Genomic DNA, 22,868 nt, shown 5'->3' with positions numbered 1-22,868 from the left:
GACTTCAGCATGCCGGGCGACGTTGCGATGTTGTCATGGATAATTCATTCAGCTTTACGAAAGAACTATATATGAATAAAGTCGATAGTAGTTTCAAGTATATCACATCTGAGCAGTCTGAAGCTCCGTTTACACTGCCGTCAATTTATTGGCACGGCACGGCTAAAATTGGTACCCGTACCCAATTTTATTAGTGTTCAGGCTACCAAAACAAAGGCCGAGCACAGATGAAATGGGTACGGGTACCTATTTTAGCCGTGCCGTGCCAATAAATCGAGTGTAGTGTTACTAGTGTACACGAGGCTTGAGCTTTAAAAGAGTGTGGACTTTATCTGAACCTTCCACGTGATGTGGTTGCAATTCAAAACACGTGCGTGCTTATGAGACACGTGACAGATCATTTAAGATATGTATGTATAGATATCAGGGGCGTCAAAACAAAGGACGATTCGAGGGGCTGAAAATGCAAATAAGTAATTCAATTTATATACAGCCCGCTTTTGGTATCGAATATTTGCTGGGCTAACCCTTCTCAAGTATATATTTCTCACGGGTGAATATATATACAGTATATATATCCGCACGTGAGCTGCACCCACACGTGACCATGAATATTAAAAATATGCTCGCGAAGATCGTGTGTTTAGCGGTTTATCTTACACTCTTTTAGGGCCTCATCACCCCTTTTAGAGTAAAAAAAATGATTTAATGGAAATATTTCACCAGAACACCTGCGACCATTTATACAATCTACTTAATAGTGGTCGAAGAGGCAGGATGATCCGTGTGTTCTTGAAGTAAAGGACGAAAATCCACAAGGTATATATAGAAATTAGAAGGAAATTATACAAAGGAAATTATACAAAATACTATTTACAATGCAATTATTATAAGTTATAAATAATATTCTAGCCTGATTCACAAAAATCGAAGATCTTAATGCCCTGTTGTCATCATGCATATATATTTATTTCCCAGCCCTAGTTTTCATATAGGCCCAACAGTCGAGTAATGTTTGTCGCTTGAGCCTTGAGGAGTTATATATTTGAGTTATATCTATTGTTATATATTTAACTTATATAATGTGTATGACCATGAGCAATAAAAGCACTCGAAATTTTTCCCTTATAGCAATTCAATACATTTTCTGTTCCAAACAATGGTGGGTTTACGCCACCATATTGAACTATTTAACATTTCAGTCATCAATGTCAGAACTCACAAATATATAAGTTTTAACTTGTTTTCATTTTGATTTTTAAATAATAGCCACATTAGATATTCTAATCAACAACACATATATTATGTCGTAAAAAAATGTTACAATTTTTTTGTACAGAAACACAAATTATTATCAAAGAACCCCAATTATAAAGTCAACAAATTTCTAGCAGAGATTTAATAAATGCATGTTGCCCCTTCCCAAACACAAGTCATACAGGTTAAATTGCTTAATATTCACTTTTCAGCTGGGATCAGTTATCTTATGACACCATTTATCAAGAAAATTGGGCACTACACACAAGCAAATTGAATGAGTCCCAAAAAGCAGTATAAATATGCAGTATTCTTACCTTATTGAAACAGTGATAAATAGAGAGTGCAGCATAGTGAGATATCATTTTCAACATCAGAAATATATTCCATATCTCCAAGTATCCATGTATTTTTGTTTTTATTATATCGCCAGGATGCATATACCAGCTTCCTGATTGGTGGATCAAACACAAAATCGCACATGTGTTATTATCATCAATAATCACACATACATGTTATTATCGCTTTTTATATGGTGGTTTCACCAATAAAACGCTGCATTATTATATAAAAATTGATTTTAATACCAGTTTTTCCAAAATAGATCACAGCTTAAAAAATACAAGGCCATCTACATGATATGTATATCTATGTTGTACACATCTACAATGAATAATAACCCTTTATATCAACTAGTAACAGCGACAAAATCTAGGTTGTTTTTCTAGAAAATAATTGCCTGACATCTGTCATTTGTTTACAACATGCCCTTAGCCTTCGCCTTGGAGAAATTAATTATTTCTAGAAACTAAATTACATCTACATTGCTCTTTTCACATATATACTGTACTGTGTCAGGGATGATCCTAGAAAGAGCCCTTTTTTGTCATTGCCTCCCTCCACTTTTTCTACATAAATCCAAAATTGTTTTTCATTGATTGGTAGTTGACATTGTACTCTTATATGTCTTTTCCTGTTTGACAGGACTCCATTAAAAACATATGCCAATGTGACCTCAAATCAATGAGGTCACAAATAACAATAAAGATATTTTAGTTGTGTTTTTCCTAATTTTCCGACCACCTGTTTAGCGTTTTTTTGCCATATCTTTTTGTTCACTGGCTACCAAACTGGCGAAAGTTGTCTCAAACGTTTTATTGGTCAAAAAACACAGATATACTTTATTGTCTATGACCATGCATGTCTGTGTCTCTGTGTCAGTGAGGTAGGCTAGCTAGCCAGCATATATCATGGTCGTATACTAAACGTAAAAAAAGTATAAAAACCGTACGTAAGATAAGCCATGTTTATTTAGTATTCATCAATACATCATATTATTTTTATTTTTTTTTTTAATGCAAATTGCCGTGGGCAACCTTTTCCACAACGAGTATATGTGTATATTATTTTTGGCTATTCAGAACTCATCAAAACTACGCGTGCTTTACACTAAAAGATATGAAAAGAAGAGAGCAGAACGAAGACAAGGTACTGTTTAAGGTGTAACGGTACTTTTCGCAAGTATACATGTATCTCAGAGATTCCAAACGTTTCAGGAGAAAACCGTAATTTTCGTGAAAAATGTGCGAATAGTTCAGTTCGAAAGGAAAGAGGGAAACAATAGATAGGTTGGGATATAACAGAGGTACTGTAAATAGGAAAGTTTTTTTGCATTCGGCATATGTATGCTGCACATGCCAGTCAAATGATTGCGCCTTTCACCAAGTTAATACTCCCTAAAGAAGCCTAGGTAAATAGCTCTCAAAATTACCCTCGGTTTGGCTATAATACATCTTTTTTTGACATTAGAACAAGGCCTTCCAGACCAAGGATGAGTCATTGGCATCTCAACGATTATCAAAAAAGCGAAGATTGTCTGTAAGTTTTTTGCATATATTATATATGATTCACTTCCTAGCTCAATAATCATAATTCATTACACGTATACTATGTTAAGGCTCCAGATGAAATAAAAAATAAAGATGATTACCGAACATCAAAAAGACAATGGATTGAAAAGAGTCCTGAAAACAGCCCATCTGCTGTGAGTGAACTTTATTACTTATTGAAAATAACACCGCAATAAACCGTCTCCATATATTTGCATGCGTCATCCGTGCCTGTAATTGGCGTTAAAAAGTTGTTGCGAACATATTAGGGTCAGGAATTTTTTGAACGCCTTAAACTCTATTTAATTCTATATACACTTTAATTGCTATATCCCTTTCAACGAAAATTTGGCCTACATTTCGCGTATATGTTTAACTTATTTGGTTTTCTGAGATAACAAGTTGTATATACAGTAGGAGGCAAAAGTTTGAGTCCAGTGACTGTATTTCATTGTTTTAGCAGCATATATTAATATTCTACAGAAAACTTTACCGATAAGTGAACTAGAAAAAAGTAAATAAGTAAACAGAAAAATACATGCTGTACAACAGCTATGAGATGTTATGATATTCATTTTTACGTATTTTAATGTGCAAACATGCATTTACATGTCATTGCTTAGTTCCCTCTTTTTTGCTCTTGAAATGATCTTTATTCTTGCTCGCATAGATTCCATAGGTTTTTTAATGTCACACGTTCAAAACCTTGCCAGCATTCGTTGACCACTTGCCTCAAGTCAGCCTGGCTGGCGGGTCTGTGCCTCGCCCTCTTCCGGTTAAAACGGTTCTACAAGTGCTCCATAGGTTTTAGATCTGGAATATGAGGTGGAAAGCCATGACAACGAGATCACCAGAATGAGTTTGCTTCTAAAAGATTTCTGGCACATAGAAGATGTGCTTGTGCTTAGGGTGATTATCATGTAGTTAGACGTGCGATCATCTTTGTGCCAGATGAAATTCCATGTCCTTGAAGAATTGGATGATACTTTTCTTTAATTAGGATCCTATTAAATCTTTCAATATTGCCAAACCGAGCATGACCAAAGCAGCTAAAAGTTTGCTTGAGTAGGATTTAGTTTCTTCGAACCTCTCCAAGGTTAGTTGCATACCACCTTTTTAATTTCACTTTTTCTGCGATCTTACGAGGAAAGAATCCTTCAATACTTAATGCAACTATTTGTCCTTGTGCACCATCACTATGCCCTTTCTCCCACCCATCTTGGGCAGTGTAAAGGAATGAGAACTTTATTTTGTTATAATTTAGATCATTAGGACCAAAACAGTGTGCAATTAATATAGTTTACAGTACTGAAACACTAGCACGCATGTCTTATCTCGAATACGCTGCCAGGATTTAATACTGGAATGCTACAACGACTGGACTCAAACTTTTGCCTCCTACTGTATGTATTGTTTTTCAATTTTAAATTATTGTATATATCTAATCTAAAGAACACATAATTGTGACCTTGACTAAAAAGGTCTAATAAGTTGCAAATATATATTGTTCCTTATTTTATTATGTATTTTAAATTATTGTATATATTTGTATGTAAAAGACACATAATTCAGTCTTATGACTGCCAGTGTCTCTTTTCTCTAATAAATTTTCTAATTTTCTTCTTTATCAATTAATCACTGCGCATGATTTGTTTCAAAAGTTGATATATTATCATTTGGCGGTGCTCTCTAATAAACATTACCTGCAGAGGTGAAATGTTAAAATAAAAACGTAGGACTTTGACAGAGTGACTGCTTTTTAAACAGGTACAGATAAGGGAATGATCGGGCAAAAGTTGGATATGAAATTATATGAAATTTTAACTGGCAGTTTAAAAATTGCTTATAATAAATAGGAAAGATGTCCATGGAGAAGTTTACAAATAAAAAATATTACACCAAACTGTAAACGTCCTTTCTGATAGCACAATATTTTGCACCTACAGGAAATTGGTCAATTGTTTAGATAAATTTGCGAGAAAATGAGTGTAAACAGGATGAGGAATATCTGCATTATAACGTCAGTATTTTAGGTTAATGATATACAGTCATTCTGTTTTTATTATTCATATATAGTCCTCCGACTCTGACGATTCCAGCTCAAGCTCAAACTCTAGTAGTAACTGGAGTTCATGGTCTTCAGAAGATAGCATCCCAACTGAGATGCCAGGAGAGAATCTGGCGAATGTTACTTCTGATGCGGAAGGTGATTTATACATGAGAATAGCCTTTACCATGTCTTGTTATACTACTACTGTAGTGTTATTGCGTTGCAGATCTTCGGAAAACTAAGGAAGAAGAGACTGTTGTTCTTAAGAATTTGGATAACTTCTGGTTTAGTCTGCCCGCGGGAGATGCACGCAAGCAATTGCAAACGACAAGAACACAAGTTAGTCAGAACGCCTGTTCATTGGAAACATTAAGGAAACGATGTGGTAATGTGGAAAAGCTAATGGAGTAAGATCTACCGATATAAATATTTTTTTACTTTATTCGATCCTACATAGTAGATGAAATTTCAACAACAGCGGTGTCGTTAATGAGCTAACTTCTCGTCAAGTTGAACACTTGCACACTGATGGTACCATCTAAACGACTATACAATTTCAGACTTTGATAAATTAATGCCAGTAATATTTTGTGTATGTATATAGGTTACCGTGTGTTTTATCTGTTGGCTACTGCAAGGAAGATTCGAAATTCAGGGTTTTTGTTACCGATCCCAGTAAAGCACTGGAATTGTCGAAAGACCTGGCAAGCCCAAACATTGAACTAGTCGAGGCAAGAAGTTCGTACTTAATGTAAGGTTTGTTATTCAGGTTTTATGCATGTGTGTAGGTAGTGAATTGTATCTACATGACCGTCCTTGTATTTATTGAGTTATTAGGGCTTTGTTGGGAAATGGGAAATGTTGTAACTGAATGACTAGAATATAGCCGTGCAGATGTCACCAAACATGTTTGTTTAGAACAGCCCGGCAGCGCATAGTAGCAAGTTGTAAAAAAGCTGCGGGTACGCGGGTGGCACCCGGAGGAAGGTTTGCTTTGAATGAGGTCTGTGAGGAAGGTTCAAATTTGAACACTCTAATTGAACATATGCTTGTACCAAAAAAACAAATATTTCTTTATGCTTGTTGCCACTTGACTCGGTGACGTTACGTCATTTTGAGGAAGGTTTGGCAAAACTTGAAATCCTACCGGAGGAAGGTTGAACTTTTTTTGCAACTCTGCATAGTAGGGGTGTTGGGAGGTGGAATAACCCCACTCATTTGCAAGTGGGCGAAAGTATGTTTAGTCAACAAAACTTGGAACCAGAACGGACCTTTTTTTGTTTTTCTTTTCACTGAGAGAAACCTGACAACTTTGAACATTAGTTGAAATTAAGCCTCGGCCTATACCTTGATCCGCCATTGAGCTTGAGAGATCCGAAGGAAATGCCTTTCAGAGATTTTTTGAAATAAAGGTCCCCTTTGTATATATTATTGGCCCCCAGGCTTCCTACCGACAAAACCGAGTAACAGTGTAGAAATAGTACACAGGGCTTGCACTAAGCCATATTATAAATAGGTGCAAAATTATCACATTTGCACGGCTACATTCTATTTCCATTTTTATTTGTATGGGAGTGTACAAAAGTGTACTTCGTAAAAATACATATAGAATCTATATTATCAGGAAGGCAACAGTATTATATGAAATGGCTTGTATTGAAAAGCGAAGCATGTGTATTTCTAAAATTGTATATCGCTAGTCGCTTAGTCTAGGTCCAATCAATCCGAAGCCCGCGATTTTACTAGGGCCTAATCAGAAGGCTGGGTTGGACCTTGAACGAGTTGACTGCCTGCGTGCGGGTTAGTGCTGTTTTCGGCGAAGTAATTCTAAAGCAATATTTCAGGGAAAATGTAGCTGCGAGGTGTATTTAGACGGCAACCAAGAAAACTATTATTTAGAATGTATTAAAAGAATATTTAGATTGGATCAAAATTGTTTCCTTCGAGCCGGATTTGAACCAGCGACCTAGGGATCACTTTGGAGTTCCTCTACAGTCCCCCGCTCTGCCAACTGAGCTATCGAAGGGTTCGAAAACTGCCGTGAAAATTATCATATTTATAAGTTCTATCAGTTTCTGTTAGTATAACTAAATTTGCTTCCAGACTTTTACAATTATACAGCTCAGTAGCAACAACAGATCAATTTTTAAAATTTAAATTACTTTTACAATCACTTCTTTTACGCTGCACGATAAAGTAAAGTATGAAAAATAAACTGGCTGTCCTAGTGTTTCTAAATATAATCTTGTTTTCAACCTACAAAGCACATGCAATGTCCATGACGCAAACTGATCTTTTTCGAGAACAAATGCAGATGATTTTCGAGTATCGGTTTCCTGTTGATAAGAGTTGTTGAGTCAAGAGGGTAATGGCCGCGGTATTTTGATGTTTGTAAATATATTTTTCCAAATATTTTTAAAATCAGACGTATATATCTTCTAGTCGGTATTCTTTGATAAACCGCCCTGGTGCGGAATGTTTTATTTTTGTTGTCGCTGCCTTGCACTGAAATCAACGCGGCGCAGGTTGTGGCGGGGTCAAAATCTCAACACAGAATTCCACTCGGAATATATTCGGATATATAATTGTTCTTGAATACTTAACTCTCAAGGAGTGTGGTTGTCGAAGTGGATATTTTGTCATACACACAGCTGTGCATATTTTCATCGACCCTTATTTCGGAGTCTCATTTAACTCGCCCATTAGGAGTTAATTACCTTGATACTCCTTTCATCTCAGTGAATAGTTTGCGGTCGAAAATGCAGATGATGATGTAGATGATTATGATGATGATGCAGGTTTTTCCAGAATGCGTGACTGGAAAATATGACGGGAAAACACGAAACGACGTGAAATTTAAACACAACAAAGGAAATAACCTCGTTTTTTATCCTATCAAAATGCACTGATAAAATTAAAAAGATTCATTCACTTTTATTGACAAATTCCTTCCGCTTGCATTCTGGTAAAGCGTATATACATTTATCGCCTTCTCCTTATTCTATCGTCGAAAAAAAACTAATGTCGAGTATACTGTCACTGAAAAAGAATTCGTACATAGACGGTAGACCGTGGTGATTTGTGCGTGATTATAACTTAAGAACAATGCGCGTCATTCGGTCACATCTTAGCCAAAGTATTAAAAATTGTTTTGACTTCTTCTAGCAATTTGTTTTTTTAAGCAAATTTTAGGAAAATACAAACACATTTGAGGAGGCTTCCGAGTAACCCGGCAGTCAAAATATCGAAAAATATTTTGAAATGTTTTGAATATTTCCCCACATTTTGGCCGCAGAAATGACAGTGCATGGGTAAGTGATCGTTTAGTTTGTGGCTTGTTGTTGTTACGTTAGGAACTCTGTACTGTATTTACTGCTTTTTCTATCTAAGATCAGCGATCTCATAATGTCAAGGAAAGGACGCTGTCTTTGGTCCCTGATTGTCCTTGCAATTCTCTGTTTCCTGGCAGTACTGACTAATGCTCAAAGGAAAGAGCGAGGTGTGTTTTATTGTTATAGATTTTTCATATCAATATCTCTTTTGTGACTTTGAATATAAACTTAACTTCAAGAACTCACCAGTGAAATACCTAGCTTGAAGTAGCCAGTTATTATTTTAGTATGCATGTACAGTTGAAACATTTTAGCCAAGAAACCAAAGCTGTGCAAAACTAATTTATATATATAAAGTCTGAAAATTTACATGCTAAAACGTTCTCAATTCTCAATATGCAGGCAACCTAATCAATTTGTATACGTAGAAAATAATAGGACGCTAATGTGAGAGAAATTGCCACCCTCATAAACCTAGACAAGGCGTAATACTTGGTCCTAAAGTTTGAATACGACATGGGTATCATTCAAAATTCATTGAATCACCGCATGCATGAATAGAAAAGAACAGTTTGTTAAAAAAAGAGGTAAATAGGGCTATAGTCCATAAAGAGGTGTGCCCGACTTCCAAGGAATCCGCTAAACACTTTCTCCGTTGGGCGCGAACCAGTGTGCTCTCTTGATTTTGATTTATATTATATTTATATGACCTGCCTATAGCCTGATACTATAAGTGGTATAGAGATAGATTTATAAGCAACGCTATCGATCGAATGCTATGCTTCGGTGTAATATATCCATGGACGAATAAACAGGGCGTGCAAAAGCCAACATGAACAAACTCGTCGAACTCACCAGATTAATCGAGCTCAGCCATCTAAAAAAAAGACTTGATTGTTTATTTTTAACCTAATGGCAGTTGAATATTTTCACCAAAATATTTTGCTCGCATTAGGTAAGCTAAGACAAAAACAACGGATGTCATGTCGTGTGTTAGAAATTAGAAAAACAGAAATTTACAAAAACAAATCGTGCAATTTTTGAATCTCGAAACTCCAGTTGGTTAAACTAACTCATCTTCCACGAGACGCAAGTGACGAGTGTATATAAGTGGGCGTTATTGTACCAGCTTACTAACGGAGAACCTCAAGCCTTTTTTAATAAGAATCGTATTTTCAATTAAACGCGCGTATTTCCAGGAGATTAGCAGTATAGCGGTACATGCAGGCATGGAAATGAGGCATAGACCAAATTCGTGGCAAACTAGTGTTAAAGGTATCGGTTTTGTCCACCCCTATAATATATAGTACAAAAAATTACATGGCTTTTTTTTTCGTTGTGTTCACGCAAAACAGGTAACTCTTTCAGTTTTATGCACACGTGAGTTCGACGCTCGCCACTGTACTGAGGCATTCAGATTATCGGATAGTTCTGATATATACGAAGTTCTCTTACATGTTTGAAAGTTTTATGAGAAATTACTTCTCTGTTACAGGCACCAAGTGTACAATAGACATCCTTGTACTTCTTGACACTTCATTTTCAATTGGTCCGGATAACTTTAGGAAAAAAGTTAAACCGTTTCTGAAAAAATTCGGGAGTATACCAGAGTTAAACGTTTCACCAGATGGGACTCACATTGCGATCTATGCATTCAGTTCAAAGAAGATGACCAAGCTACTTCTCCCTTTTGAGAAAGGCTACGGTCCGCAATACAATAAAACCGTTGATAGGATTAACTGGGAAAGAGTCAGAGGTCCTCATACAAGAACTGATTATGGATTTCAACAAGTCGGACGTAAGGTTTGTATACTCTCGGTTTTGGATAGCCGCTGATCGATACACCGTCCATAAAAATTGGTTATTAAAAAATGCAAAAGTTGATGGAAGAGGGTCTAGGGCTCCGGCCAAATATTTTCTGTATTTTTTGAGTCTAGCTATAAATGGCTTGATTTTTTTATTTTGGAGGGACTTTTGCTGATCACGAATCCATCTCGATGGAGAAAGGTTTTTTGAGAGTGTATACCATTGCTGTTTTTCAATATGGTCGTTGTGCTAATATTTACATTTAAAGGAACCTTTACTTTGGGGTACTTTACTAGCCATCGGTAGGGGCCGAAGGAGGGGTTGGGAGGGGCCCCATGTCAAAAAGGTCCTGACTGGATGAACTAATTAACGACATATGTGTCAATGGCAAATACAGATCTTCCACGTTTATATTAGAGTTACAGACAACTGATTCAAACTCTTGGCCCCTGCAAAGAAAGAAATTCAAAGGCTAACCGGTTGATAACAGAATTACCTCGCATTTTGAAGATTTTGCCTCATTCAATATTCATGCATATATAACGCATAGCTATAGAAGATCACTGGAGCGATATATGTCAGATATCTTTGAAAATGTCATCTTGGAAAAGTTTATTACAAAACTGAAAGAAAAGCCTCGAAATGAAACATTCCAACCTGAACCCCAACTTTCATTTTTCCTTAGATTTTTTCGCAACGAAGTCCATTGAACTACCGACCACAATATGATGACGTAATCCTGTTGCTGACGGATGGGGAACCTCACGGTATTACCGACGTGAGAAGAAAAGCCATCGAACAAGCGAGGATTATAAAGGACAGAGGAATAATTGTAGTTGGCTTGGGGGTTGGGAATGTCAATATGGATACACTTGAAAAACTGTCTACCCCTGGTGACGCGGTGATGGCCTCTTTCGAAAGCATTCATACGGAAATAGAACGACTTGTTGCCAGTTCCTGTCAAGTATTCCAGCCAGCGGAAAGTAAGATGCATAGGAATGACTAGTAGGATTAATAGGATTTAATAAGTTATTGTCATCTACTTTCGTAGCTTAGGCCTTGCTTAAGTTTATTTGCAATAGATTTGGCTCATGAAAAGTTCAACGTCTAAAATGGCCCTTATATAATAGTCAGAGCAACGCAGCAGCATCGAAAAAGAAAACAACAAACTCCTGTTGAAATTCTGACGCTGATTGTTTGAGACTGATTATGGAATTGATTCAAAATATTACTTGCTGTCTTATTTCTAAAAACTCAAAGCTTTGAGTGAACTTGGCAATAAAGGCCTACAATATGGGCTGGTCTCATCAGGGTCTTTCAAAGGCATTGATTAGACTCAACAACATTCCCTTTTTCTATAGATTGCAAATGTCCAGCACGTGACCTTGGCGATTTACGCGTTAATCCAGACAGATTAACACGAGATGTATTCTGGGAAATACCAGAGCCCGAGTGCCCAGAAGGTTTGAAAACTGAACTAAAGAACACCCTATACAAACCAGATGTCTCATCTGGAAACGAGTTTTCTATTGGTCGACAGGAAATCGTGTATTTATATAGTGTGAAAAGCGTGACTGACGGGAGAAGTTTTTCTGACGTCCAGTGCGACATTGTTTTTGAAGTTAAAGGTTTGTTTTACGAAAATGCTTCAAAATTATTCGAACACACATTCGAACACTGCATGTTTATATACTAATCCAATACGCACACCTGCGGTTTAAAGTTCAATCGTTCCTCCAGGTTCTCAAAAATCCAGAGCCTGTATATAGTTCCTGATAGAGCCTGACATTCTGCGAGGTTTTGCCGCCAAAAAAAACATACGAATATATATTAGTTATATATGAAAACCAGTCAACGTCAGCTGGGCTTATGTTGTTGCGCAGGGAAGCTATTTGAGGTAAAGCCTGCTCTACGTACGCTAGATCGAGCAATTGTTAGAGTTAACGAATTAATGACCCCTCATGATAGTGCATAGTAATCTTGGCTGTATTAGGGTATATATGATTGCCTAAGGACGCAAGTTGTTAGCACAGCCGCTAAAAATGATACATACCATTATAGACAATTTTCACTACAGCTAGTTCTGATGGTTATCATACGCTAAAATTTAATGGTTTTATTTCAAATTTGCAACACCGACATAAACCTGGTTTCCAGACGCCGACCATATAGAAACAGTTTTAACTTGGAATATAGACAAATCAAACTTGCATTTTTTGTAACTGCTCGAGTAATTAGGCTCACATGCAGTGTTGGCTAACCATAACTGAATTTCCTTTTTGTCAAATCAATTTTCTTCAAATGTTTTTGAAGGGCAAAACTTTTGTGGTGGCAAGGCTTATTTGACAACGCTGGAAGAATGTTGTTGTGGCAAGATATACAAAAAAAACCCCAATTTTCAATGCTGTGGCACTATTTATTTCTCAAAGTCCACACAAAGATGTTGTCCGGGGTATACACTGCGAAAATTAGGCGAATCCTGCTTTGGACCTCGTAAGTACAGTCGCCACTGCTTACTAACTTGAAAACAAACTCGTGGAATCAAACGTGAAACGTGTACAATTGCTGGCCTAATTTGCAGTTGCATGCATGTCGTTTCCCATTACAGTCATTACACCCTGCGCAACATACATACACTCAAGGCGCTGTTACACTATGCAATTTTCCTTGCAACTTGCAATGCAATTCTACTCCTGAGACATCTAAAGTTGTCAAAAACGAAAACGATTTCTTACGATCTTCTAACGTTTTCTTCGCATTTCGAACACTCTTCATTAATTAACATCCTTCAAAATGATAATCGTAGATCTGCGTACCGAACTTTCGGTCTATGCACTATAAACTTTTGCATGCGTGTCCATACAAACTCTTTTTAGGTTAAAATATTCCTTTCAACACGACGTGTTTTCATTTCTTTAGCATGCAAATGTCCAGAGGTGAATATCGGTACAAAGTACATCAAACAGGGTGATCGTAATACAAATGTCGTCTGGGCAATGCCACGTCCCACATGCGGCGGAAGATTAAAAACTTCACCAAACGAACGATCTGGCCAGAGTTTCGCACCTGGTGTGTATAGAATAACGTACGTGTACTCAACCCCCAGCCGAATTGATGTCACGTGTACAATACGTTTTGAAGTTAAAGGTTTGTCAGTTTTATCTCTCGTTATAGCTGATGTTAAATTTCTCATAATTTGAGAGGTACGCTGCAGACTTATTTTGGACATGTCGCAGCTCTCGGAAGCTTTCGTCCAATTGGATAATGCTTTTCTATGCTTTCTAAAGAACGAAGCTATGCTATTGGTTGAAACAGAAATGCATTGTAAAGTTCAGCCAATGAAAATCATTCTTGCGAGGAGCTGCGACACTACCGACACTACCCCATTTTAATCTTTTAATTTAGGAATGGACCATGCACGTATCCTTTTTTATATTATTCAATTTATCAAACTTTTACTAATTTGTGCAATTCAATTCTCTGTAGAATGTGGTTGTCCACTGCCTGTTCCGAAAACCTTTAACGTTGTTCCTGGTGAAACCACCACTACCGTGTCCTGGAATGTGCCCAAACCCACGTGTTCGGAAGCAATACGAGATACCATAGCACCTGAGGTGATCAGGTCGGGACAGCCCTTTTCCATTGGTCAACATGCGTTAATATATACGTACAATATGAACAATCAGTTTGATCTGACATGTGCGGTTATGTTTGAAGTGAGAGGTATGTAGCAGCCATTTATGTTTCTTATTCTACTATTATCTCTGTCATCTAACATAATCACGATAAAATATCGTATCTTGATCGTAATCACATACAATCGATAGCAATACTATCTACATACACATATTACGCCTTGCAGGGCCTTTGTGCCGTGAAAGAGGTTACAATCCTGCAAACCAAATTTGCTGTTGCGGTACAGTTCATAACATAATCCCCCGTTACGAATGCTGCGATCAAGATTATTATTCATTGAACACCCAGCAATGCTGTGCCAACTCGATCGTGCGAGACAAGACCGTATCTTGCCCACGACAATGAAGAAAATGAAAATTTAAACATAAAGTACACCTTTACTATATATTTTCTATTTCATATATAAATCATAGTCCTATATGATACTTTATGTAACTACCGTTTCTCAACTCTACATTTTGTCATGTAATGTCACCTTTTTAGAATATCGATCTTAAAATTTTACGATTGTATGGACAAAATGATTGTTATTGAAGAAAAGCGTACGGACTGAGCGCGTGCATCATCTCCGCACAAGGCCGGATTAACTTTTTGCGGGCGACGCGGTAGCTGCAGCGTTCGTAGACAAAACGTAGCTACATTTACGTTACATGCAGGCTATAGACGTGTAAAGTTGCATGCAGGCTAGACGTGTAGCGTATTATCAGGCAGAGGCCTCTTTTCCCCTTGGCCGGGCTCAAAGCTTAGAAAAATCATGGTTGAAAACACTATATGCATGTATTCCATGCATGATTTCACGAATTGTGTCCTGTATCCGTTTATGAATGCTGAACACCAATGCGCATTTCAAAAATCATGCAATCCGCGATAATTATCGTGGACATTGCGTGTGTAGAGGAAGCCAAGATTTTGTACTCCAGAAATAAACGAATGTGACATCAAAGGGCATAACCGTTCAGCCGATTCGGATATGCCATTGCACAGTTTTTTTTTCGCCCAATCAGTACAAAAAGCTAAGGCAGGGGAACAAGATTTTTTTAATCTTGCACTCCCGCCTTGACATATTCACGCCACTCGCGGCTAAATGGAAACAAGGCAATTCTTCCATGATTCCAAACAGTTAAGTCAGTCGATTTGAAAAGAAATTGATTATGCAGAACATAATCAATGTATCGATATGAACGGAATGTATGAATATACCACAACCACCCCAAATATCGTGCTTCCACGCCACTTCTTGTTTGTGTAGATAAATGTTTATTTCATGTCTACATCATGTCACCCAAACCTTGGGTAGACCTCGATTTCGCCTAGATTTTCGTAGCGTAAACCATGCAAACATTGGCCTGGGCTAAGACTGCTGTTAGCGGAGATGTCAGGGAGATTGAGATACGTAAACTCACTGACGCGATTGAGTAAAAAGGAATACTCGTTTAGGTCCATTAGCCCTGCATGTATGAAAGAATGACAACACGTACGTCACAAATGAATTTATTATAGAAAACGTCTAAGTGGTTTTTCTTGTGGACAGGGTATCCCTTAGGTTTCCTAAACTATTTCCACCCGACATGTTATGCATGGTGTTTTGGTAGCTGTGAAGGTTATATTATCTTACAATCCTATCCACGAGGTACCTAACTATACAATTTAGTGCAAAGTATATAAATTGAAATATAAATGTATTTACGTCCGATGTTGTTTAGTGCATGATATTCTACATTACTAAAGTCCCAAAATCAAAACAGATACAATTAGAAATACAAATCTCAGTGAATTGTTTATCTCTTAAACCATTTCTGGCTTTTCTTTGAATTCGCTTTTGCCATCTTTGACAATTTCTGGTGGATCAATGGACTTCATCAGGTAGCTTCCAGCTCCAGGATCATCTTTCTTACTTTTCCCCTCGATAAGCATGTGCCGATACATTTGATCCACGGCTAAGGGTAGAAAACTGATACGAGAATTGCATCTTCGATGGTGCTAGATTTTATTTCAAAATGCTCACGTATAGCGAGCCTGATTGAAGCTAGGTAGACAAAGAAAAAGATGAGAACAACCCAGCCGACATACGCCAGGCCAGGTTCAACAACTTGTAGGATTTCCAATAACACCCAGCCGTAAAATAGCGATGCCATGACAACCATATAGCGCACGGGGCTTTTCATATAAAGCATTCCTGCTGCATGGCCAGCAGGCCACCAGGGTGCCACGATCCAGATCAGAATATCCAAGACTCGTCGCCAGGATGGTTTGTCAAATACCGAAATGAGACTGGAAGAAAATGTGTTCCTGTGATGGTCGTAGTCCCCAGCCTCCATTTGCATTGTTCGCCAAAGTGACAAGCACATTAGATTGAGTATGACGGCATAGAGCAGGCCAGACGCAATGGCGACGGACTGAAGTGCATCGATTGCTTTCTCTCCGCCAGCTTTTAAGAGCGCCGTGGTACAAGCTCCTTCGGTGAACGCCCAGAAGACGCGCTGAATCACGGGAGGGTCAGGGTTTCCGTTCGCTGAAAGACAATCAATTACGAGTGAACCACTGTCGGAACTTGTTACAAAATACAACACAGCACTGATTAGGGAAACGACTTTTAAGAATCCTCCAAGGTTGTTTCCATACTGTTGGATAACGTCGAAATACATCTGGCTGTCGGTTCGACAGGACAAGCGAAACAACCTGTTGAATGGTTCTGTTGCGTTTGTTCCTCCTAATTCTGAGGTGCAGTTTATGCCAGCGATGGCTGCTTCACGCTCCATTTTCAAACCGGCTCCACCAAAAATTGTAAACCAAAGGAAAAGATACAGAATTGGCGCTGTAAGAGTGGCGTTGATAAAATTCCTCACAGTTCGACCGCGAGATATTTTTGCAATGAACATTCCAACGAAAGGCGACCATGTAATCCACCATCCCCAGTAGAACACAGTCCACTCATTCATCCAATTGGGCGCCTGCTTGTCATCCGGGGCGTTATCTAGTTGCGCAAAGGCATCCGTGTGGAATGCATATTGCACTAAATATTGGAAATAGTACCCTATGCTTTGAACATACAAATTGAGGAAAAACCAGGTGTTGTCATGAAAGAAGACGAACAGCATTAAAAATATGCCAAGTCCGAAGCAGATTTCACTAATCCGACGAATTCCGACTTTGAGACCGGAAACGACCGATATCGTAGCAAGACATGTGATGGCCCAAATGATGATTATTTGATTATTTGTTGTTTCCTCAACGCCACTGTGCATGCGATTCAAACCAGAATTCAATGTCTTAACACCAATCCCGAGGCTTGTCGCAACTCCGAACATAGTTGACACGACAGAAAATACGTCAATGATATCGCCAACAACTCCGAAAATTCTGTCACCAAGTAGAGGGTAAAAACACGATCGAATGGTCATCGGGAGACCTTTTCTATACGCTATGAAAGCCATGAGGAGTCCAACCAAGGTGTAGACAATCCATCCGTGAATTCCCCAATGAAAAAATGTAAGATTCATGGCATCTTGCGCTCTTAGGTTATCCGTGTACCTACAAGTAGATTACAATAATGTTTCATAATACCGTCTATATACTGGCCAACTTTTTAACGGATTTTGGTCAACGATTTTTCCCATCGGTAACACCAGAACCTGTTGTTCGGCATTATGGCGGCAATTGATTACATTAATTTTTCGAATCCGTACTACTCTTTGCAAACGATTACTAAATAAGCTAGGTTGCTCACTCGTGTGTTTTGCGATCCTCGACATTTAAGCCTAGTTCTCATACGCCTGCGACAAACTGACAGTCGGTTATGGTCGGTCATCACTAAAGAATGAAATGCTGGTATTTTTTATAAATTTATTACGTCACCGACTGCCAACAATACATCGCGAAATGTCGGTGAACATGGGAATTGGGCTCAAAGCCTGGTTCTCCTGGTTCGACAGATTTCTCAAAACACAAAACAATTTAAAGAATCGTCTGTGATCACCGCGACAAGAAAAATGGCGGACTGTCAGTGAAATTTGTGCATAAACTTAGCCTCAATAAAAATCGTACGTAACCACTAAACCTTAGTGAGGTCATCGCTGTTTGATAGTTGACACCATGCCGTCATACTTCAGCAGTTTATATGGCTGCTATTCGACATCGCGTCTCCACGGTTCCACTCCATGGAATATTCCAATTTTGCAGAGTAATGAAAAATACATGCAGATGAATTCATGCGAAAATTTTGACATTTTGACGATATTATTCAAGATAGTGCACAACGTGCTTTACTACCATTATATATACAAAATAGAAAGATTTAAAGTGTGAATCGAAGTTATTCGTCAGTGAAAATCGAACGCAGGGGCGAGAGCGGGGTGTAGCGGGGACACTGCGGGGTAGCTGGAGAAAACCGGTCATTAAGGGGGTATCAATCCACGAGCTAACAGTTTATTGAAAAATGTAAATCTTATATTCCAATCCGAACTGTATTGGGTAAGTGATGCTTGGCGGTGAAGATTTGGCCAACGTTTTTATTTATATACCATCTTTATCAGGTAAAAAACACCGCGAGACTAGGCAAACTGATATCATTGTAATGCTGATTTGCTCTGACGGAGTTGTCATGGCTAAGAATAAGTTTGTTATGAATCAAGCTGTTCACAAGCTACCAATAATAACCGCTTGTGTTATTATAACTATATTTTCCATGTGATTGTAATTATATGGTACAAAGAGCCACGTGTCACCATAGCAATCAAGTTAAACATCGTGCGGAGGTACCTACGTGGGGTATATTAGTGCGTTGTAGTAGTCCGTTTATAAACTTGCGTCGGTTCTATTATAGATCACTGAGAACCGAGCTGGTATAACGCTTGCAAATGTTCCAAAAATGTGCCGTAATATGGTTAACCTAACCAATCCAAACTCTGCACAATCAATTCTTGTGATGTTTCAGTTCGAATGAGATGTTTTTAATGTATGTGTGATTTATCAATGTCTAGCTAACACATATTTTCCCAGCAAATTCAGATGTTTTGTCTAGTGTCCGCAGAGAGTGCATGGGGTGGCTGATTGGGGAAGGGGGTGTACAGCAGTGTGAATGAACTTCGGGGTTACTCTTATAGAAAGATCTCTGAATCTGATAATGTTATCGCTTTCATGTATCAACTATAGCGGTTTGATTGACGTGTCATAATTAATTTTAAATTGGGAATGATGATCAGTATATCCTCTGTCCCTTTTGATGAGTGTACGGCAGGAGGGGTTGATGCATTAAGTGCACCCCCTGCATGTGTTCCCTTTCCGGCGTCCATACTTGGCTGTTTTTTTTTAGGTATCTTCAGTCAGTTGACTCAGTTCAGTGTTTTGCAGTACACAAAGTATTCCGTTATAAGTGCCTCATTACCGGGGCATTAATTAAGCCGCAGACACATTTGGCTGACCTATTATTGACAATTTATTGTACAATTGCAGAACATACCATCTTAGTCATTGGTATTTGAATAACTCCAAATAGCGCTTGTCTTTCAGAACTTTAACATTTAACGAATAATTATAATGGCATGGTGTCTTTTTAGTCATTTTTGCTATTTTTACACAGGGTCGATGGGATTGAAAACATATCAAACATTTCTCTCTATTTCTCATCATATCGGTATGGAAATTGAAGTTTTAATTCATCATGACGTTGTCTGTTCGCAGAGTTGGATATCTGGGTATCTTGGGTGTTTTATTTTGGGTGCACGGTGCTGTTCGTTTATTACCAGAATTTGGTATCTCCCCGAAGCTTCACTTGTATGGTGAACGGCGAATTTTCCGAATTTTGGCTATTTAATTTCCTGTCCTAACCGAGGCTGATTTATATGTCAGCAAAAAGTATAGCTAAAAAATCTATGCAACTTGTATGTACACTAATTTATTAATTTCATTACTTTACGCCGTTCACCAAAATTCGGTATTCATGTGAAGCACGGCTCAATAATTCTATGCCATATAATGTACACCGGTGTCCATATGATATCACAAGTCCAATGAAAATAACGATATTTTAAAACAAAACAAAGTTAGCATTTCAAATATGTCGCCTGTTGCGGTAATATAATAAGATACATTATGTGAACATTGAAAGGCGTAATCATTGATGGACGCGCATTGGGACCATGCACTGGAAACATTTGCTTACAGATTGATTGGCAGCTGAAATTAATAACGCGTTATTGTATATTCGCATATCGCATATACCGGGTATTTTTAACCATCCTCAGATCAAAATCTTGAAACGAAAAATCTGGTCTGTCTGATCTGGTCCGATTCGCAATACAAATTACGCTGCTGCCAAAAATACGATTAACATTCATCTGCGTATGTATATAGCCCCTCTTATTATTTGACTTTTCGCCATATTAATTTATCACAATCGCTTGCTTTAAAATCAACCTTTTATCTGCATGAATTGCATGATTATCAAGGCTAAGGGTTCGGCAGACCTATGAACGGTCGGTTGACAGTTAAATGGCGGCCCAATGAAGGACCCTGGGTACGAGGTTGGATTATTAATTGATATTTTCTTGGGATAGACTTAGACTTGGAGCTCCTGTGAGCTCAAATAAATATCATTCGAGCGTTTACCTGAAACGTAGCTACGACGCATGTTTCCGTTCACGTAACTTGGTATTGAAAATACTCCGAGCGATTACAAATGTTATCAAATCCGGACTTTTATGATATATATGTTATAAAAGTATATAGATTATATGGAAGGCTAAACGGCTTAACTAGCGGACATATGCATTTAAGGGTCCAGTTCCGTTATGCTCTAACGCATGGCTAACATCGTTTTTGAATTACGTTATATTTATGCAACGCCGTCCGAAAATATTCCGTTAAACGTGATGAAATACATGCATGTAGAAAATCAGACACTTCTAGATTTAAAGCACAAATTTAAAGCAATGGAATACGGCATATACCTGTTCCAGATTCTGTTACCGTATTCATTTTCAGGCTGATAATGAAAAACTGGTTCAGCGACACCAAAATAGAACAATCCAATTCCAATACCAGCCGAGAACAACATGGTAAAGTACGATACGTCGCTGAATTCTGGTTCTTCGTCGTCTCTGCCGAGCTTCATGTTGCCATATTTCGAGAAATACACAATTATCAAGAAAAGGAACCACGCATCCTGTGTGATGATGTACAACCAAGTGAACTTCTCAGTGATCCAAAGTTTACCTTTTCCCATTTCATGCGAAGCACGCTCTGTATCAACAATCGACCAGATCATTAGGCCCCAAATTATGACAGCAGAAATAATAGACACCACTGGATTTAAGTTGATTTGAAATGGACCGATCTTTCTTTTGAACGTTCGACATCGCGAAATAGCTTCACTCACTCTGCTCTCACCTTCCATCTCTCGCACAAGATCCCTCGCTATGAATGTACGGCTATAGACCTGGCTAGTGACTGCAACGATTTCAACAAACTTTCATCATTATAACAACAGGAGGTGCTTCGCAATATCTCATCAACGGCTCATTACAATACCTTATGACTGTTTTAATGCGCAACCTGCTGAGATGGAACGGAATGGAAGTAGCGCAAGATAAGATGTAATATATGATTGTATTTATGTGCGATTCTCTTCTTTTGATAGATGTGAACGAGTGCATTAGTTACTGATGTTCAAATAAAAGCTATTATACATCAGAGCATTCCTAACTAATTACTCATTCACATCTATCAAAAGAGGAAAAGCGCATAAAAAATCGCAGCAAAAATTGTAAACAGACAATTAGTGATATCAGACTGGGGTGTCCGCAGCGTTCGACGAGATCTCTTGTGTGAAACTCGATTCAGAGCCGCGCGGATCGTGAAAGAACGAGTTGTTATCATCACTGAGAATTTGATATAACCTCAAGATTTCTCTCATCAAGGTGGGAGATGACTGCCCATTTCAACACCTATGAGAGAATTGGCCACTGGTTACGGGAAAATTTCGCATCATACCGCGACAACAATACTATATAGCAAAACTTCAATCTCAATAGGAAGAGGAGCATGCAGGGGCATAGGGGCCTGCAGCGTGCAGGTGAAGCATGATCTCAATTGAAGATATAAAGAAATGCATTTGTTAATCATTAATATAAAAGCTTTAGGAATGGCACCATCAAATTACAGAGAAAACACAACTGCCGACGATCTGCAAACACTCTGACTCTCATATGTGTCGATACAGACGTACTCTTTTGTTTTCGATACTATTTGATACCATTTTGATACTATTTTCAGTATTTTGATACATAAACCTATATATTCAGTTTGATACTATTGTACTATTTTTGATAACACTATACTGAATTTTGATACCATTATAAAAGTAATTAATTAGTTTGTAAAATTTCATATAATCCAAATTGTATTCAGTGACCTCAACAAATTTCACTACAAACCTGTTTCTCTTACAAACATGTTATAATTAGCTATAATTTGATCGTTATAGTTAAGTGAAAATACGTGCTTCGAAACACAATAGGGGGTAGGTGAAAACAAAGTATTGTGATGCTTGTTTAATAAGAAAACAAACGGCTTTGTAGACCGAAATTAGCCAGACAGGCAAATTAATTTGATTTCAGCTAACTTTGGTGCCGTTCATATAATTTTGATATAGAGGCATTGTACGATTTATTTAACAGAAAGCCCGACACTGCATGGTTCAAGCGGGCGACGTAATCAATTAGTAGAAAAGCGACAGTACAATCAGTGGCCATGGATTGGGGCATGGCGGTTTCCCGCTAGTGGTCACCAGTGAACTCTATATATATGGAAGGCTCGCTCTAGTGCATTGCGTAATCAAAA

General features: G+C 38.0%; 3 protein-coding genes and 1 non-coding gene across 6 annotated transcripts; 2 read left to right on the top strand and 2 right to left on the bottom strand.

Annotated features, from left to right (window-relative positions):
* The first annotated feature begins 482 nt into the window (after window positions 1-482).
* Window positions 483-6,104, top strand: LOC114524826. Of its 2 annotated transcripts, XM_028546017.1 has the most exons (8): window positions 483-819; window positions 2,349-2,482; window positions 2,679-2,745; window positions 3,067-3,135; window positions 3,215-3,301; window positions 5,223-5,352; window positions 5,423-5,603; window positions 5,801-6,104. In XM_028546017.1, exons 2-8 carry the CDS (start codon window positions 2,448-2,450, stop codon window positions 5,949-5,951), a joined length of 720 nt encoding a protein of 239 aa, XP_028401818.1. In that variant the 5' UTR covers window positions 483-819; window positions 2,349-2,447; the 3' UTR covers window positions 5,952-6,104. The 2 variants fall into 2 exon arrangements, with proteins under 2 accessions (XP_028401818.1, XP_028401819.1); XM_028546018.1 differs by lacking the exon at window positions 2,349-2,482 and having other exon boundaries at window positions 487-819.
* Window positions 6,105-7,134: 1,030 nt separating this feature from the next.
* On the bottom strand, window positions 7,135-7,222 carry Trnay-gua. The gene is given in 2 exon segments: window positions 7,135-7,170; window positions 7,186-7,222. It is a non-coding gene; the product is annotated as a tRNA-Tyr (tRNA).
* Window positions 7,223-7,981: 759 nt separating this feature from the next.
* Window positions 7,982-14,534, top strand: LOC114524907. Of its 2 annotated transcripts, XM_028546129.1 has the most exons (9): window positions 7,982-8,507; window positions 8,587-8,695; window positions 10,024-10,331; window positions 11,020-11,317; window positions 11,696-11,962; window positions 12,648-12,827; window positions 13,254-13,481; window positions 13,821-14,057; window positions 14,197-14,534. In XM_028546129.1, exons 2-9 carry the CDS (start codon window positions 8,602-8,604, stop codon window positions 14,373-14,375), a joined length of 1,791 nt encoding a protein of 596 aa, XP_028401930.1. In that variant the 5' UTR covers window positions 7,982-8,507; window positions 8,587-8,601; the 3' UTR covers window positions 14,376-14,534. The 2 variants fall into 2 exon arrangements, with proteins under 2 accessions (XP_028401930.1, XP_028401931.1); XM_028546130.1 differs by lacking the exon at window positions 12,648-12,827 and having other exon boundaries at window positions 7,982-8,695.
* Window positions 14,535-15,967: 1,433 nt separating this feature from the next.
* Window positions 15,968-21,423, bottom strand: LOC114524964 (glycine betaine transporter 1-like). The gene is made up of 2 exons (XM_028546221.1): window positions 20,978-21,423; window positions 15,968-17,561 (listed from the first exon to the last, which is right to left on the bottom strand). Exons 1-2 carry the CDS (start codon window positions 21,421-21,423, stop codon window positions 15,968-15,970), a joined length of 2,040 nt encoding a protein of 679 aa, XP_028402022.1.
* Between the last annotated feature and the right edge of the window lie 1,445 nt (window positions 21,424-22,868).

This window comes from Dendronephthya gigantea, unplaced genomic scaffold (genome assembly GCF_004324835.1).
Source record: "Dendronephthya gigantea isolate DGI-Jeju-01 unplaced genomic scaffold, DenGig_1.0 000032F, whole genome shotgun sequence".
Lineage (NCBI taxonomy): Eukaryota > Metazoa > Cnidaria > Anthozoa > Malacalcyonacea > Nephtheidae > Dendronephthya > Dendronephthya gigantea.
This window is presented reverse-complemented; position numbering and strand designations above follow the sequence as displayed.